The 16,168-nt window shown below is 40.8% G+C and overlaps 1 protein-coding gene across 1 annotated transcript in view; it reads right to left on the reverse strand.

Annotated features, from left to right (window-relative positions):
- The window catches only part of LOC145417488 (tyrosine-protein kinase transmembrane receptor Ror2-like), a 146,748-nt gene extending 132,108 nt beyond the window's left edge, over window positions 1-14,640 (reverse strand). The window contains exons 1-2 of the mRNA XM_080286195.1: window positions 14,578-14,640; window positions 9,387-9,413 (exon numbers count right to left, since the gene is read on the reverse strand). Coding sequence (XP_080142321.1) covers window positions 9,387-9,413; window positions 14,578-14,640 — 90 coding nt within the window. The remainder of the gene's footprint in view (window positions 1-9,386; window positions 9,414-14,577) is intronic.
- Between the last annotated feature and the right edge of the window lie 1,528 nt (window positions 14,641-16,168).

Raw genomic sequence — 16,168 nt, forward strand, 5'->3', positions numbered from 1 at the left:
ACACACGTACTTCCCCCCCCACCCCCCCACACACACAAAACCTCCCGCACCTCCCCCCACCCGTCCTGCACACTGCATCTAATCACATCAAGAGACTGGGAAGGGAAGGGAAAACAAAGCCTTATTCCATCCTGGTCTGGACAGTTATTATCTCCCAGCTAAACACATTCCCAGACACACCCCCGCACCGTATTTATTAGGCTAATCTGACGCCAGGAAAGAGAAGAGGTGAGCCAAGCGCGAGGGAGTCCACTTTATGAAGCCATTTGCATTGATGGATGTGGGCGATAAACACCTAGATTCCCCGCCCAGCCTGCTTTTGTGTACGCCAGAGAGGGCGGGTATTTCACCAGTCATGAATGAGAGAGAGAGAGAGAGAGAGCTAGGGGACTACTGTTATCAGGAGGAACAAACTAAGCTACAGTTTTCTACACCGCTGCACTGGAGACACATTGCTGATAAGAAATACAGTGTGAGAAGGCCTAAATAAAATGCCCTCTCATGGTAGAAGCAATTCTAGTATTATATTCCAGCCAAAGCCACACAATTTTATATAGCTGAATGCGCCATAGGAAGCTTGAGTGTTAATACTGATAACACTAACCCTCTCACGGTAAGGACAAGTCTAGTAATCTCTTTCAGCTAAAGTCAGACGACTTAGTTGGTGAGTTAAAGGAGCCTGAAATACTGAGCTCTTCACTTTGGAGACGAAAGTTTTATTTCTTGCTGTCACCAGACGATTCTATTTATCTTACGAAATACGATAACAATGAATGAAGGTGCAGGGAGAGAAATAAGTATCTTTCCAAAGTTAAACGAATACATGGCGGAAAAGTCGAGAAACAGGCACAGGCTGACACTGAGTTTTCATTGTATTTCGCCAGTTGTAAATTTTCTTCACATGGAACTGGGAGGATACTTACTTCTCTCTCTGTACATCTAACCCCTCCAGTTTAATAGTCTCTCTCTCAAACTGGATAATGGTGCCCGGAAACAGCGCGAAAAAATGAAAATGACATCATCGTATCAAAGGAGTTAACGGTAACAAAAATACGAAGACCTATGCCTTCTTTTGTCAACAATTAATGTTTAACTCCATTAGGAAATAAACGCTAAAACAACGTCACTGAAACCAAGTGGGTGGAGGAAAAATGCTGCGTCCTTTTGCTCTCTCTCTCTCTCTCTCTCTCTCTCTCTCTCCCCCCACGCCACTGGTCAACGCTGCAACAAGTTTCCGCATTTCATTTTCCTCCCTCACTATGATCTCAAAAGAGTGGGTGATGATGATGACGTTTAACAATAACAAGCCTTGAACATTTATTTCAGGTACATAATTATGACGCTTGACTGTTCTTCTATCATGGAATGAACGGGAAAAAACGGAAGCAGTACTGTCGTTGCCATTGGATTTTTTTTCTTGTTACATCTTTTCCTTACCAGTGTATTTATTGTAATTAATATCTCATGTTGGTCATGTACTATTTCGGAAGGTGTATCTGGAGAGCAACGCATGTGAATACGGCTCAAGAACGTAATCCTAAGGCATGCAAGAACGAGGGGCGGACGTGGCAGCCAATGGACCACCGTGGCTCCTCTTCCTATGCATATACACAGAGAAGATAGTGAACAAACGCAGAGGCGGACATCCGACACAAAGCAAACAATAGAGAATGGATGATAAAGCGCACGCCCTCTCGCTTCGTGCCACATTGACTGACCGGCTGTGTGTGTGTGTGTGTGTGTGTGTGTGTGTGTGTGTGTGTGTGTGTGTGTGTGTGTGTGTGTGTGTGTGTGTGTGTGTGTGTGTGTGTGTGTGTGTGTGTGTGTGTGCTACTGGACAATGAGTGCTGTTACTGTGGGATGGGGCTAAGTACAGAAACACTCCCCCACTCACATACACATTCATTCTCTCTCTCTCTCTCTCTCTCTCACACACACACACACACACACACACACACACCGCCTATTTATCGTAATGCAGCAACAAACACACCATCGTTATCGGAACAGGTGCAAAAGCCAATTAGGATGCGAATACCTGTTCTCTGTGACAGGATGGCATTAATTAGAGGACACCTGATGATGATGATGATGATGATGATATATATATATATATATATATATATATATATATATATAGAGAGAGAGAGAGAGAGAGAGAGAGAGAGAGAGAGAGAGAGAGTACAATAATGAAACCTACATCCATCCCGTAAAAAAAAATAATATAAATCACAGATATAATAAAACACTATGCTTCTCCTCCCCTCATAAAGCCCATAGTAACGGGTCGTGGTTGGTCTTCTCCTCTCACATAAACAAATAAATAAATAAACAAATAAATAAAAACGAAATGCAAAAATGTGTGACGGAGCGAAGTTGATGGCTGGTAAGCAGGTAGGAAAATGAGGAGGGACAGAAGGAAGGAAAATCAGATGGGAGAGGAGAGGCAGAAATGGGAGAAGGGGGGAAAAGATGGGAGGAAAGAAAGAGAAGGGGGGAAAGACGGAAAGAAAGAGAGGGGGAGGATAGATTGGATTGAGAAAAAAAAAAAAGTATATATGGTGGAAGGGAAAGAATGTGGGGGAAGGGAGGGACAAAAGGATGGAGGACGGAGGAGTAGGATGAACACACAAAAGGAGTAAAGGGAGAGGGCAATAAGGGTGGGGAAGGAGAGAAGACGGTTGGGTGGGGAGAGAGAGAGAGAGAGAGAGAGAGAGAGAGAGAGAGAGAGAGAGAGAGAGAGGCGGGAGTAAAGCGATGCACGATGGAAGCAGAGGTGGTATAGAGAATCCCTCCCACTCCCCATCCTCTCCCAAAACACATCCATCACCAAAGCCCCACCCACAACGCAGTAGAAAAAAAAAAAAAAAGCGAAATCCTGAGAATGAAACCACCAGCAACAACAACAATAACAAAAACAACGATAAACACAACATCCAAAGAAGGAACACCACCACCATTTTCCAGGCCTAAAAAAAAATGATAAATACGTAAAAGTCTTGAAAACAGACCCATACTTACCTACTCCTCCCTCACATTCCTCTTCTTTTTTTTACGACCAGTGTCAACATGGCAGAAAAATAAGTAAATAAATGAAACTGAGAAAAAAAATAAATAAAGCTTGCTCACTTACATACCAATTCACAGCCTCTATTCCACCATTTTCCCTAATTAAGCAGCGCTCCCTTTATACAACTTTGGAGATTTGTAACACACGCAATTAATAAAATAATAATAATAATAATAATAATAAAGTGATACCATATTCTGCTCCCACCCAACTCATTCTTCCATTTTTCGATTTCCACCAGTGCCACCTTCCGACAACTTAGGAGGACCTTGCCATTTTTTAAAACTACAGAAACCACACACACACACACACACACACACACACACACACACAGCCCCACCCTTTCTCATTCTCTCTCGACCCATACTCTTCCCATCCTCCTCCCCCCCCCTCAATATTCCACCGTAGACCAACATCCTCTTGCAGCAACTTTCGAAGCCTTTAGGTGTTGAGAGAGGGAGAGAGAAAGAGAAAGAGAGAGAGAGAGAGAGAGAGAAACTGAAATCATACCAATTTCTTCCTATACACTGCCCCCTACTCTCCCCCCCGTCTCTCTCATATACCCCTACTCCCCCCCCCCTACATTTTCCCATTTCGACCACTGCCCCTTTGGACACCTCTGGACACCCCAAGCACCGGACACACCAACAACATTGTCATAAGCGGCCACCAATTGCAACCCTTCATAGGAAATCCATAGTTGGCGATACTGAAATGTTGGACCAGGGGAGTTGAGGGAAAGGGGGAAAAGGGACTAAGGGAAAGGGAGAGGGACTGAGGGGAAAGGTAGGGGGTGAGGGAAAGGGCGAAAGGGGGCTAATAGAAAGGAGAAGGGATTAAGGGAAACGGAGGGGGTAAGGGAAAGCAGGAAAGGGGACTGGGGGAAAGGGAAGGGGTTGAAAGAAAAGGGAAGAGTTAGGATTAATGTGAATTAGCCAGTAAGTGGGGGCGGCCACCATCCACTCACTTGATGTAATGTTGCCTTCACTGACGACACACTGAGTAATGCGAGCCAAATGATTTCCTGTAACCTAGGAAACCAGTTACTACGAGAGGATGTAACTATATAACTAATTGACGCCTGGTGGTGTAATGGTTTAAATCCGAAGGTTGGCTGGGGTTCATTATTCACATATTGCCACACTGAGACGAGCGTGGCTGATCATCCTCGCCCTAAATGTTGGGACTGACCAGCCTAGTCCCGGGCCCCAGAATAGAATTAGATGATGATGATGATGATGATGTGAATTTGGGGGTTGGGGAAAAGGAAGGTTGAGGGAAAAAAAGGGAATTAGGATCAGAGTGAGGCTGAGGTTTCAAATACAGAGGAGTAGAGAACTATTGTGGGATGGAGGTTGGGGAAAAGGAGAGGGGATGAGGAATGGGAGAGAGCTGAGGAACAGGGAGGGTTAAGGGAAGGGAGATATACTGTAGAGCTACTGCGGGTGTTGGCTGGGGGTTCATGGAAATGAAGGAAGGATACATTTGGTAACTGTCATGGATGTGTAAAGGGTGGGGTCTGGGAAAGGTGGATATTGCATTATTCTGAGAAGAGAGGGTTGAAGAAAGGAGGGATTTAGGATTACTGTGGGTAGAGGAGGATGGAGGAAGGAGGGATTTAGGACAACTGTGGGTAAAGGAAGCTGAAGGAAGCACAGATTTAGGATTACTGTGGGTAAAAGAGGATGAAGGAAGGAGGACTACTGTGGGTGAAGGAGGCTGAAGGAAGCAGGGATTTAGGACTACTGTGGGTAAAGGAGGATGAAGGAAGAAGGGATTTAGGACTACTGTCTGTTGTCTGGAGTGCTGGGTATATGTTACTTTGTCTAAGGGAATGTCTTTATTATGGAAATGATAGTATGGCTGTTGCAATGTACTTTTTCCTTCAGACGCATATTTTTTTTTTCTTGTAATTTGTCTTCTATCTTTTCCTGTACCTCTTCGTTTCTCTTTTTATCGTATATTCATATGTATTAACCTTCGTATACTTGTGTTTAGTATTGTTTTCCCTAAATTCAAACTTACTATTTTTTCATCATTATATCGTGGTTTTTCGTGTTTTTGTGTTGTTTTTTGTCTACATATTTCAGTCCAGAGTATTACGAAGTTTTGTTTTTCTCGTACACTTGAAGTTTAATGGCGACTTTTAATGTGTACTCATCTTTAAGTATCTTTTGTCTTGGCTTTATGTTTTTTCTCATACATATATCTAGGTTTAGTGTTTTTAATTCTCGTTTGTTTTGATCGGTATGTTCCTATCCTTTTTTCTTTTTCTTTTTTTTAACTATTATTATTATTTATGGTCAGCGTCTTCTTGTTTGTAGCTATGGCATGCTATTCTTCGTCTTTTATTTCGTATATGAATTATTTATGTTTTCTTCCTATATTTCAACTTTGCACATTATAATTTGCTCTTCGTATTACTGCTTAAATATGGAAATGGTAATGCAGTATTCGTATGCCTGCCTTAATATCATATTCTGAAGGTCGCTGAAAATTTGATGCTGTGGAAAAGATGGTATTTTCATATTTACTGTATTTCCTTTTTCGTCTGTTATATTCTCTTTTATGGAAATGACGGTACTATACATTCATGTGGGCTGCTTTTTTTTTTCTCCTCTTTCTCTCTCTCCTTTTTTTTTTTTTTTTACTGGCTGTCGTTCTGTCATTACCATGGAAATAAGGGATGCTTTTTATTCGCTAAGTTTTGTCGTCGATTGTCTCTTGTTCCGTTTTTACTGTGAACATCATCATCATCATCATCGGTGTCATTATTATTACTACTGTTATTATTATTATTATTATTATTATTATTATTTTTTGGTTGTTGTTTACTCTGTTCTCGTCTCCTGTCTCGTTCCATCTTTATTGTGGAAGTCGTGGTATTTTTCTCTTTATTATAACGTTTGTAAGTCTTTGCTGTTATAAGTATTCATTTGTTTTTACTGTCTATTTGTCTGTCTGGCTGTATCTTCCAAGTTTACTACCCTTGTGTGTCTGTATGTCCTTACTATGGGAAAGGCAGTATCTTTAAAGTATCGTCATTTTGCCTTGGTTAAATTATCTGTTATGAAAATGACACCTCGAGAAACGTTGCCAACACAGCTATTATCATCACCTTTGCCATCCTCATCATCACTACCATCATCACCATAGCCATCCTCATCATCACTACCATCACCACCATAGTCATACCAGAATATAAGTCCGGTATCTTTTTTAATACCATGAATATAACAGTCGCTAATACCACAGTCATCACCATCACCCCAATCAAAATCATTATTAACATAGCCTATTCATCATCAGCACCATAACAATTACCACAACTCCTTTCCTGGCATCAATTATCTTCAACAAATCCATCATCGTCACAACCACAATTTAAGTATCTCATTAATCATCTGCAACATACAATATTCTCACAGCTACCATACCATAACCATTATCACCAACACCGTTACCATCACTACCACTGCCTCTACCATTAAGAACAGTGCACCAGCTGTACAACTACCACCATCGCTACCTGCACAATCACAACAACTACCACTATTCCTACTATTATGGTCTGAACACAGCAGAAGAGGGGAGGCGGCAGGAAGAATGAGAGGAAGAGAGGAGGGTGGAAGAGGGAGAGGGGGAGAGAAGGAAAGAAGAGGAAGAAGAAAAGGGAAAGTGAGATCAGTGGAAAGGGGGAGAGGAAGGAAAGGAAGACCGGAGAAGAGGAAACGAGACTGGAAAAGAAAGTAAAAGGGTAGGAGATGGAAACAAGGTAAAAGGTAAGGAAGGAAAAGAGTGAGGAAAAGTACATGAGGTGAAGTCGAGAGAGGGAGGTTAGAAAATGGGAAAGAGGAAGGAAGAATTATAAATACGTACTGAGGGAGGTTAGGAGATGGGCGAGAGCAGGAAAGAGTGTGTGTGTGTGTGTGTGTGTGAGAGAGAGAGAGAGAGAGAGAGAGAGAGAGAGAGAGAGAGAGAGAGAGAGAGAACATCAGAGAGCCTTCCAATTATTTCCACAGGCTTCACTGGCGCACAATACACCCGTCACTGTTGCTGGATCATGTTGTTGTTGTTGCTGCTGTTGTTGTTAGGCTCGTTTTCCTTATCTGTAGCAAATCACATGTTCTTGTTTATTTTTATGATAATGTCGCTTCAGCCTTCGTTGTTCCTGTAGTTAATGGTTGGTAGTTGTTGTGGTTGTTGTGCATGTTCGTTGATGTAAATGACTTGGTGGTTGTAATGGTTCTCTGTTGTAGATTTGGTTATATGGTTGTTGTTGTAACTGTGATATTAGTAGTTTTCATTGTCTGTGGATCCTGTACGCGTTATTTATTTATTTTTTATTTTTTTGTAGCTGCTGTGATAGTCTTTGGTGGTGTGCTGATTGTACCTTTTGCAGTTATTGCATCTGTTGTTGTAGTGGCTGATAATGGTTGTAGTAGCTGACGCAGGTTATGCTACCGTTTTCTTCTTGTAGCTGTGATTAGTCTTTTTTTTTTTTTTTACGGTGATTTGTACGTGTGGTTGTTGATGTATATAGTTAATTGTTTCTTGTCGTTCTAGCTATAGTTCTTCTTACTGTGGTTGATTAAATTGTATGTGGTGATGATGAAGTGCTCTTGATAGTTATGCCTACTATTAATGCCTGTCAGTATCCGGCAGCTGTAGTTGTGGTTGTCGGTGGATTTAGTTACTCTTTAACTGTATTTGTGATTTATGATTACACTCGGCTTCTTTTTTTTGACTACAATTAGTCTCTTTTTTTTTTATGACAACAATCGTTTCTTTTTATGACCACAATCGGTTTCTTTTTATTACTACAATCGTTGTCCTTTTTATTACTACAATCAGTTTATTTTTCATTACTACAATCGGTTTCTTTTCACTTGGCAAAATCCATAATCTCGCCGGCTTCCTTGATGGCCAGGTGTAGTTAGACTGGAGGGTTGAGTGATAAACAAAGGAGACTCAGGATGAAGGTGATCGAATTTCACATAACCACAGTATTGTTGTGAGAGTGGCTGTTGTTTTGGCTGCAGTTCTTGTCTCGGCTGCAGTTCTTGTTATATCGGCTGCAGTTCTTGTTATTTTGGCTGCAGTTCTTGTTATTTCGGTTGCAGTTCTTTGTTATTTCGGCTGCAGTTCTTGTTATTTCGGGGAAGTTCTTGTAAGGAATAAGGATAACAGTTCCTCCTCCGTCTACTCTCCAAAGATTAAAGCGCGTCTGTTCCCCCCTGGAAAAAGATCCCTAACCCCCCCCCCTTCAAGCTCATGGGGGCTCAGTTGACGGCAAGGGAATTCAGACTGGTGAGTAAATTTAACTAGTAACCAAGAAGACTCATTCCCTCCTGATAAATTAGGCCCATCAACTTAATATTAAGACTGTGGGAGTGACTTAGTTGCATCAAGTGAAAATAAATCAACTAACGACACCTGCATTTTCACTGTCCTAAATCCCTCCTATTCACTGGTGTCCAATTTCAGTCTTGCACTCTCCGCATCATTTTCTTCAGTTTTCGAGAGGCTTTTCGAACTTGGGAGGTCAGACATACCCCGCTTCACTTCTAACTTGTCCTCCTTAGCTGTGAAAATAGTTAAGGCGCGGCTAGAATGAATGTCATCGGAGTGAAGGTAACTCGTGCACTTCAATGGTATCTTATATATTTCATTCTTATTTCTCCAGACGCACCAATTTATCTTTGGAAAATGCTTCTTGAAAGAAAGGGGTTATAATAGATGTTCATTACTAATTTCAATACAAAAGGCTTCCCCCGAGCTGAATAAAACCGTCTGGCAGCAACACGAAAAAATATATATACCCATCAAACTCACCTGGCTAAAAATGAGCTGGAAAAATAGACATACATACAAGAGAACCACATAACAATAAAAAGAAAAATGCTAAAAACAACAATATTAGTTAAAGTAATAAATGGATAAATAAAACCGGGGATTACGGTGGAAATATTACCGAAAAAAAAAAAAATCCCAGAGTGTAAGTAGGGTAGTCTGGTGATTTTTTCTTTCTAAGTCGATGAAATGAAATAAAATAATATAAAGAAAAACTGATAGCATTAAATACGGTGCAAATAAATATACACATCAATGCAGACCCTTCCCAAAGCACGAGAAAGTATACACACATATTCATACATAACATACATACATACACACGCACAGAAAACGCGCATCAGATTAGTCACATGCGTAACTCTCTCTCTCTCTCTCTCACACACACACACACACACACACACACACAAAAGACCAAGCCGAGGCAAAATGTTATATATAAATGACATAAACTCTGCCTTACCTGGTTCGTCCACTCATACATGGGCAGCTGGCGGGGAGAGAGGAACACGTTAATAACCTATGAGAACACGCCAGAACACCCACAAAAGAAGTTATGGTGTATCCTGGTGTTCATAGCAGTTATCTAGGTGCTTTCCATTGATATCAGTGCACTTTAAATCTGATCTACTGTTCATAATAGTGCTAAATGAACACACCGCGGCACTAAGTGTTCTTGTGTTCCTACTGATACCTATGCCAAAAGAACAATATGACACTTGCAAAACGTACAATGTGCCTTGGTGTTCACCTTTATAACAAGAAAAGAACATACTAGAACGCCTGGAAAAGTAGTTATGAGATATGCCAGTGTTCATAAAAATAAACTACCTTAAAAGAGTATACCACATTAAGATATACAATACACTTGCACTATAACCCCTAAAGAATACACAGGAATACACATACAAGATTTAACACAACGTGCCTTCCTGATATTATTATTCATATACACTACAATACAAAAACACCCGAGGAAAATGAAAAAATAAATATAAAAAATGAAGGAAAAAATCATGACTCATCCTAGTGTTCCTATGAAAGGATTATACAGTGTCAAAAGTATTAATCCGGTTTTTCATAATATAACGTATGGTACTACAATGTTATTTAATTTGGTTGGGAGAAAAATGAGTTTAATAATCTGAACTAATAAAACACAGAACGACACCTGAGAAATAAAAAAAAAAAAAACATCATATTCTTCTGTTCATACTAAGCAATTCGTTCCCAGGGCTGCTGCGTGAGGGACTGAACTGGAAGGGTATTTAGCGTACAGTTCTCCGCCTACAGGCTCATAGTCACAAAAGCTCAAAGTTCCCCCTGGAGTTCCCCCTCCCTTGATTAATTTTAGAAAATGCCCAGTTCTTTGCCGTTTAGAGGAGGATAACAAAAATAAGTTGAACGCTTCGACACTGTGTAAAATCGAGTTTTTCTTTTTCTTTCTTTAATAAATGGTACTGTACGGGTATTTTGTGTGGGGAAGGGAGAGAAGGTATTAGATCAACCCCTTCAGTACCAGGACGAAGCTTTATTCCTGTTACAGTCTGACGATTTTTTCTTCTCAGGCGAGACCTATGATGGTGATGCAGATAACCTTTTCAGTATAACGATGCCTTTTTATTACTATTACTTTATTATTATTATTATTATTATTATTATTATTATTAGAGTAGTAGTAGTAGTAGTAGTAGCTGTAGTGTTAGTAGTAGCTGTCCTGTTACCTCCAGACGATAATATTCAACTTCTATTTACCTTTCAGAAACAAAGTGGTTAAAGAACGCTTCATCTCACTCCTCCAGTCGGAAAGATCTACTTGTGCGGAAACAAATCGCCTGCTGGAAGGTGCGGCGTATCAAAGGAATCAATCACTTCAATTGATACAATGTCGTATTACTTGGTTTTTATTCTTTATCCAATTATTTATTTTTTACTGGTGGGGTTAGATACAGCCTTCATTAATCTCTTCACTACTAGATGTCATATTTAAATTCAAAGTAATCTAGTGGTAGCGAGACAGAGAGAGAGAGAGAGAGAGAGAGACAGAGAGAGAGAGAGAGAGAGAGAATCGGACTGAAGGTATTGTCATAAAATAAATATTATTAAAATAAATGAAGGACAACAGTGACAATAACAATATCGCCAGGAATAAACATCAACATTTTCAACCCGGTGTAAACATTAACGCGATTGTACACGAGAGAGAGAGAGAGAGAGAGAGAGAGAGAGAGAGAGAGAGAGAGAGAGGAGTTATTAAATATTTTACCTGATGACTCCACTGGACGTTACCTGAACTCATTACTTTAATGGGCATTTTTATTACTTGGTTATTATTATTATTACTGCGACTCCTCGTACTATTGCTAAATCTGCTACTTTATGACCACCACCACCACCATTACTACTACTACTACTACTACTAGTACTACAATAATGCCTACTTATTAAAATTACACTACTATCGCTGTCATTATTATCCTTACCGTTATCACTATTAAACGTAAATATGTTCATTACAAGTATTCGTGTCCTAAGCAATGTTTTAAAAACTGAATACGTACATACGACTCAATAATCTTGGCATAATGTTTCATCGCCTGTATCGAAAACAAAAAAAAAATCTATTAAAAAAAAGAAAAAGAAAATAAGGAAAATAACCTGACGTGTGCGATGGTCAATTTTCATGTCAATTACTCGTTAAAAAAAAAAAATAACATACAAGAAAAAAATCAGTAGAAATCCAAGCAGGCTCAAAAAATATTTCGCCTGATATCTGGCTGGGTGGAGCAACGGCGGCGAGCGGCATTTAAATTTCAAATTTTTAAAATGACGTTAAGTTCGTTGCGACTGGTTCACTTCCCTTTACTCCCTCGTCCGTGAAGGAAGACAAGGGGAGAGGCATCAATGGTAACGGGAGGGGAAATTGAGATTGATGAGGAGAAAATGTCGAAAAAGTGTGGGAAAATGGCGATACCGGGAGAGACTTCGAAATTAATGTGTTTTCTACCGCTGGATGTCCTTCTCATTTCAACACTTTTTTTTTTTTTTTTTTTTTTTTTTATGCGGAGGGAAAATGAGGTTGAAAGGAGAAAAGTGTCGGAAAGTGAGGGCAAGTGTGGACAAATGTCGATGTCGGGAGAGGCTTAGATTTTTTTTTTTTTTTCCGCTGTTGTTAGTTTCCCATATCACTTATTTCAATTCCTTTTCCTCGTATGTGTCTACGCCTTTCGTCATACCTACCTCTTCACATACCCCCCCTCTCTCTCTCCATGATTTTTCCACCTACCTACCTCATTTCCTCCCTTCATCTCTTTCTCTCTGCATCTCTCATTTCCTTTTCACAGTCTTCCCTGCTTCGCCTCAGCCTTCCTTCTCTCTCTCCTCCCCATCAGGCCATCCCACTCCCTTCGTTCTATCTCTCTCTCCCCATCCTTCCTACCTTCTCCTTTTTCTCTCTCTTCCTCCCCACTTTCCATCTCCCATTCTCCACCCGTCTATCGGTTCTCCCGCGTCCTGGCCTCCACTCCTCTCCTCCTCTTATCTTCACTTACATTCTCAATATTTTTCCCATTCCATCTTCCATCCTATCCTTACTCTCTTGCCCTTCATAACATCCTCTTCTTTATTCCCCTATCATTATTTCCCTGTTCCGTCCTACATGATTCTCTCTCGTCCCTGTCCTATCCCTCCTTCTTTCCCTATCTTATATTTTCCTTCTCTCTCTCTCTCTCTCTCTCTCTCTCTCTCTCTCTCCTTATTCTTCCCTTTCCTATCCATGTATTGCTTCCTTCTTCCATTACCTTACATCCTCACTTCTTTATTCCCTTTATCCTTCTTCCTCTCTTTCTTGGTAATCAACACCCAGCATTCTCTCTCTCTCTGTTTTTCCTTTCCATAACTACCTCCACTCCTCTTTCAGCTTCCTTTCCTTTCTGCCTTCCTCTTTTCCCCTTGACTGATTTCTCCTCTCCCTTCCCTCGCTCTCCCCTACCTCTCCTCTCCTCTTTCTCTTCCTACCTCCCATCTCCGTTTTTCTTTGTGTACCTAGTCCTTCCCCCCCCCCCATCCTGCCCTCTAACATCTCTCCCTCTCCCTTCCTACCTATCTCCCTGTTTTACTTTGCTTACCTAATCCCTTCCCTCTCCCCCTGTCTCCCTTCCTCCCTCCCTCCTCCGTATCCCCTCCCCTACCGTCAATCGCCCCCCTTACAATAAATTTCCCGCTTTCGCCCTATTTTCTCTCCCATACCTCCCTCGTGTCCCCTACCTCTCAACTCTCCCTCTCCTCTACATCTCTCCTTCCCTGCAAGCCTACTCTTTTTTATTTTCTCTCTTTCTATCAACTTCCTAAGCTTTTCCCTCTACACTTCTTATCTATTCTATATTCTTCCCTTTTCTATGCTCTCCCTCTCTCTCCTATTCTATGCTATTCCTCGCTCTCCTCCTATATGTTTCTTTCCTCTCATATTCTACTCTTCCTCCCTCTTCTCTTCTATATTCTCCCTCCATCTTCTGCTCCATACTCTCCCTCTCCTGTTCCGTCTTCCTTCCTCACAACTCTCTCTCCTTCACATCTTCTCTTGGCATTTTGTTATCCTATTTTTGGTCAGCACTCATTCCCAGTCCTTTCCTCTCCTTTGCACCTATGATCTTCCTTTTCTCATTTCTGTATCTTTTTCTTTACCATTCTATTACATTATTCAATTTCATTATCTTTCATATTACATATCAACCTCACACTGTCACTTATAATTCAATATTTTCTTTACCTCTTCCATACTCTTCCTGCCCTTACTTCTCTCCCCTCAATCTTCCCTTACCAGCCCCCTTCCTCCCCACTCTTTTCTCTCCTATCGTATATTCCCTCCCTTATATCTTTCCTTTCCCTTCCCCTGCCAAATGCCTTCTTCCTTACTTCTACCGTATCTCCTTTTTACATTATCCTTATTTTCCCCCTATCCTTAGTCGATACCCACACTTCTCTCCCCTCTCCTCCACTTCTCTCCAAATTCCTACCTCCCCTCTCTCCCTTACCCTCCACCTTCCTCCCTCCAGCCTCTTACCCTTTTTCCTCTCCTCTAAATCAACTCTCCCCAGCATCCACCACTCCATACCTACCCTTTCCTCACCATCAAACTCCAGTCCCCTTTCTCCCCTTCAATTATCCAAACTAAACGATTCTGTCCTCCCCATCCCCACCCTTCCCCACCACTTAAATTCCCCTCCACAACCTTTCTCTCTCTCGTCAATTCTTCCTCTGCTTCCCTCCCCTCCCCTCCCTCCCTCCCTCCCTCCCCCGACTGTCACCGTCCTTGAACCACTCGATCTTCCATTTTTCCTTCAGTAATTCCCTCTTTTTATCTCCTTCAAAAACATGGCGTCGCATTTACATTATTTAGGATAACGCTCGGAAAAGGGCACTGAGGGGGCTATATTAATTCTACGCTTACCCCTTCAGTACGATGTCTTTATTACATTCTCCCTACCCCTTCAGTACGATGTCTTTATTACATTCTCCTTACGACTACATGGTTTTTATTTAGTTTAAAAGACCTTATTTTTATCTATACACTTTACTCCTATCCCTCTCCTCTACCCCGCAGATCCTCTCCCCTTCTTCCCCCTCCCCCCTAACTCCCCCCTGCCCCTACTAACCGGGTCTCCATCCCTGAACCATTCAATCTCCGGCAGGGGGTCGCCGAGGGCCACACACTGCATCAGAAGGGTGGTGCCGTAGTTGATGCTGTAGCCGCCTGGGTACTCGGAGATGTGCGTCTCAGCTGCAAGGAGACAGGTGCAGGTTAGATGGACCAGCATGCATGATGATGATGACATAATAAGAACAACAAAACTTGTACTACAATTACTTCTTCTACTTCTACTACTACTACTACTAATAATAATAATAAAAATAATATCATTACTAGTCACTACAGTTATTATTATTATATTATTATTACTACTGGTAGCAGTAGTAACAACACGATAAGAAATATATTCATGAATATCATCAGCATTGCCACAACTTTTTTTTATGTTTCAGACTCTCGTCACAGATCCAAGACCCTGCAATCCTACACACTCACATGTCACCGTTTGGACACTAATACCGAACTGGAAAGGGCTCAAGATATTGCATTCCTGTAGTATATTTATAACGACATACCAACAGGCTACGCAGAGGAACAGTGATGATTGTGTTACATACAATGAAGTGCATATCTCCATCATGCCAGGATAAATGAAATCGTATTGCAGTACCCAAAACAAAAATAAATAAAATGAATAAATAGCAAACACTGTAAACATGTAAAAGGATTAAAAGTACCACCAAGCTCTTTTCCGCTGACGTCTTTTCATCAAAACTCCACCAACACATCCCAGGAACATAATTTCTCGTCATGCGGCTCCCTTGAAACATAAGGTGGTTCACGAAAGCATTACCCAGTCAGACCATGGATGTCTTTTTCAATTTATTTTTATCATCTAATTATTATATTCAGCCGGGGGCATTCTTACTGAGCTGGACGGGGGTGTGAAAAAGCGTTACAGATGCTTTATTAAGTTTACCAAAATCGTCAGGTAACAGCAACAGTAAAGGTAAAGGGACGGCACTCCGATAAAACAGGTAGACGGGAATGAGAAGAGTGCAGAAAGGGCAGGGAAAGTCAGCAGAAGGAAAGGAATGGAAAGAAACAGGCAGGACTGTATGAAAAAGAAAGCAAAAATGGAAGAGAAAGTGAAAAAAGGAAAAGCAGGAAAGGGTAAAGAAAGAGTAGAGTTCAAACAGGGTATGGAAAGAAGGAAAGAAAACAGAAGAATAGGTTAGACGGGGCTAAGAAAAGGAAGTGAGAGAGTATGAGAAGATAATAAAGTTAAGATGACTCCTTAAAAAAAAAAAAAAAGGCAGATGTAAATAAAACAGACAGATAACATAGGAAACAAGACAAAAATACAGAAAAACTAATAAAATAAATACAAATCATGGAAAGAGTATGAGGATTAGGGGAAAAAAGAACTGAACCAAACGCAGACGAAAATAAATACACGTACTGCGGATTTTAAAAAACAAATAAAATGAAAATTAAAATGCTGGATTATTTTTCACCCAGCACCAGACTTCACGATAATTTTAAAGGAAGTTATTGATTTTGGAATATGAACTTTTAATCAATCTGAACTAGACTGAACTGGCTTACGATGGCTGGTCTAAGGTCTATGTTATGGTATGTTATGTTATGCTATG

Source organism: Coenobita brevimanus, chromosome 110 (genome assembly GCF_032717465.1).
Source record: "Coenobita brevimanus isolate Jiangsu-jjx chromosome 110, ASM3271746v2, whole genome shotgun sequence".
In the NCBI taxonomy this organism is placed as follows: Eukaryota; Metazoa; Arthropoda; class Malacostraca; order Decapoda; family Coenobitidae; genus Coenobita; species Coenobita brevimanus.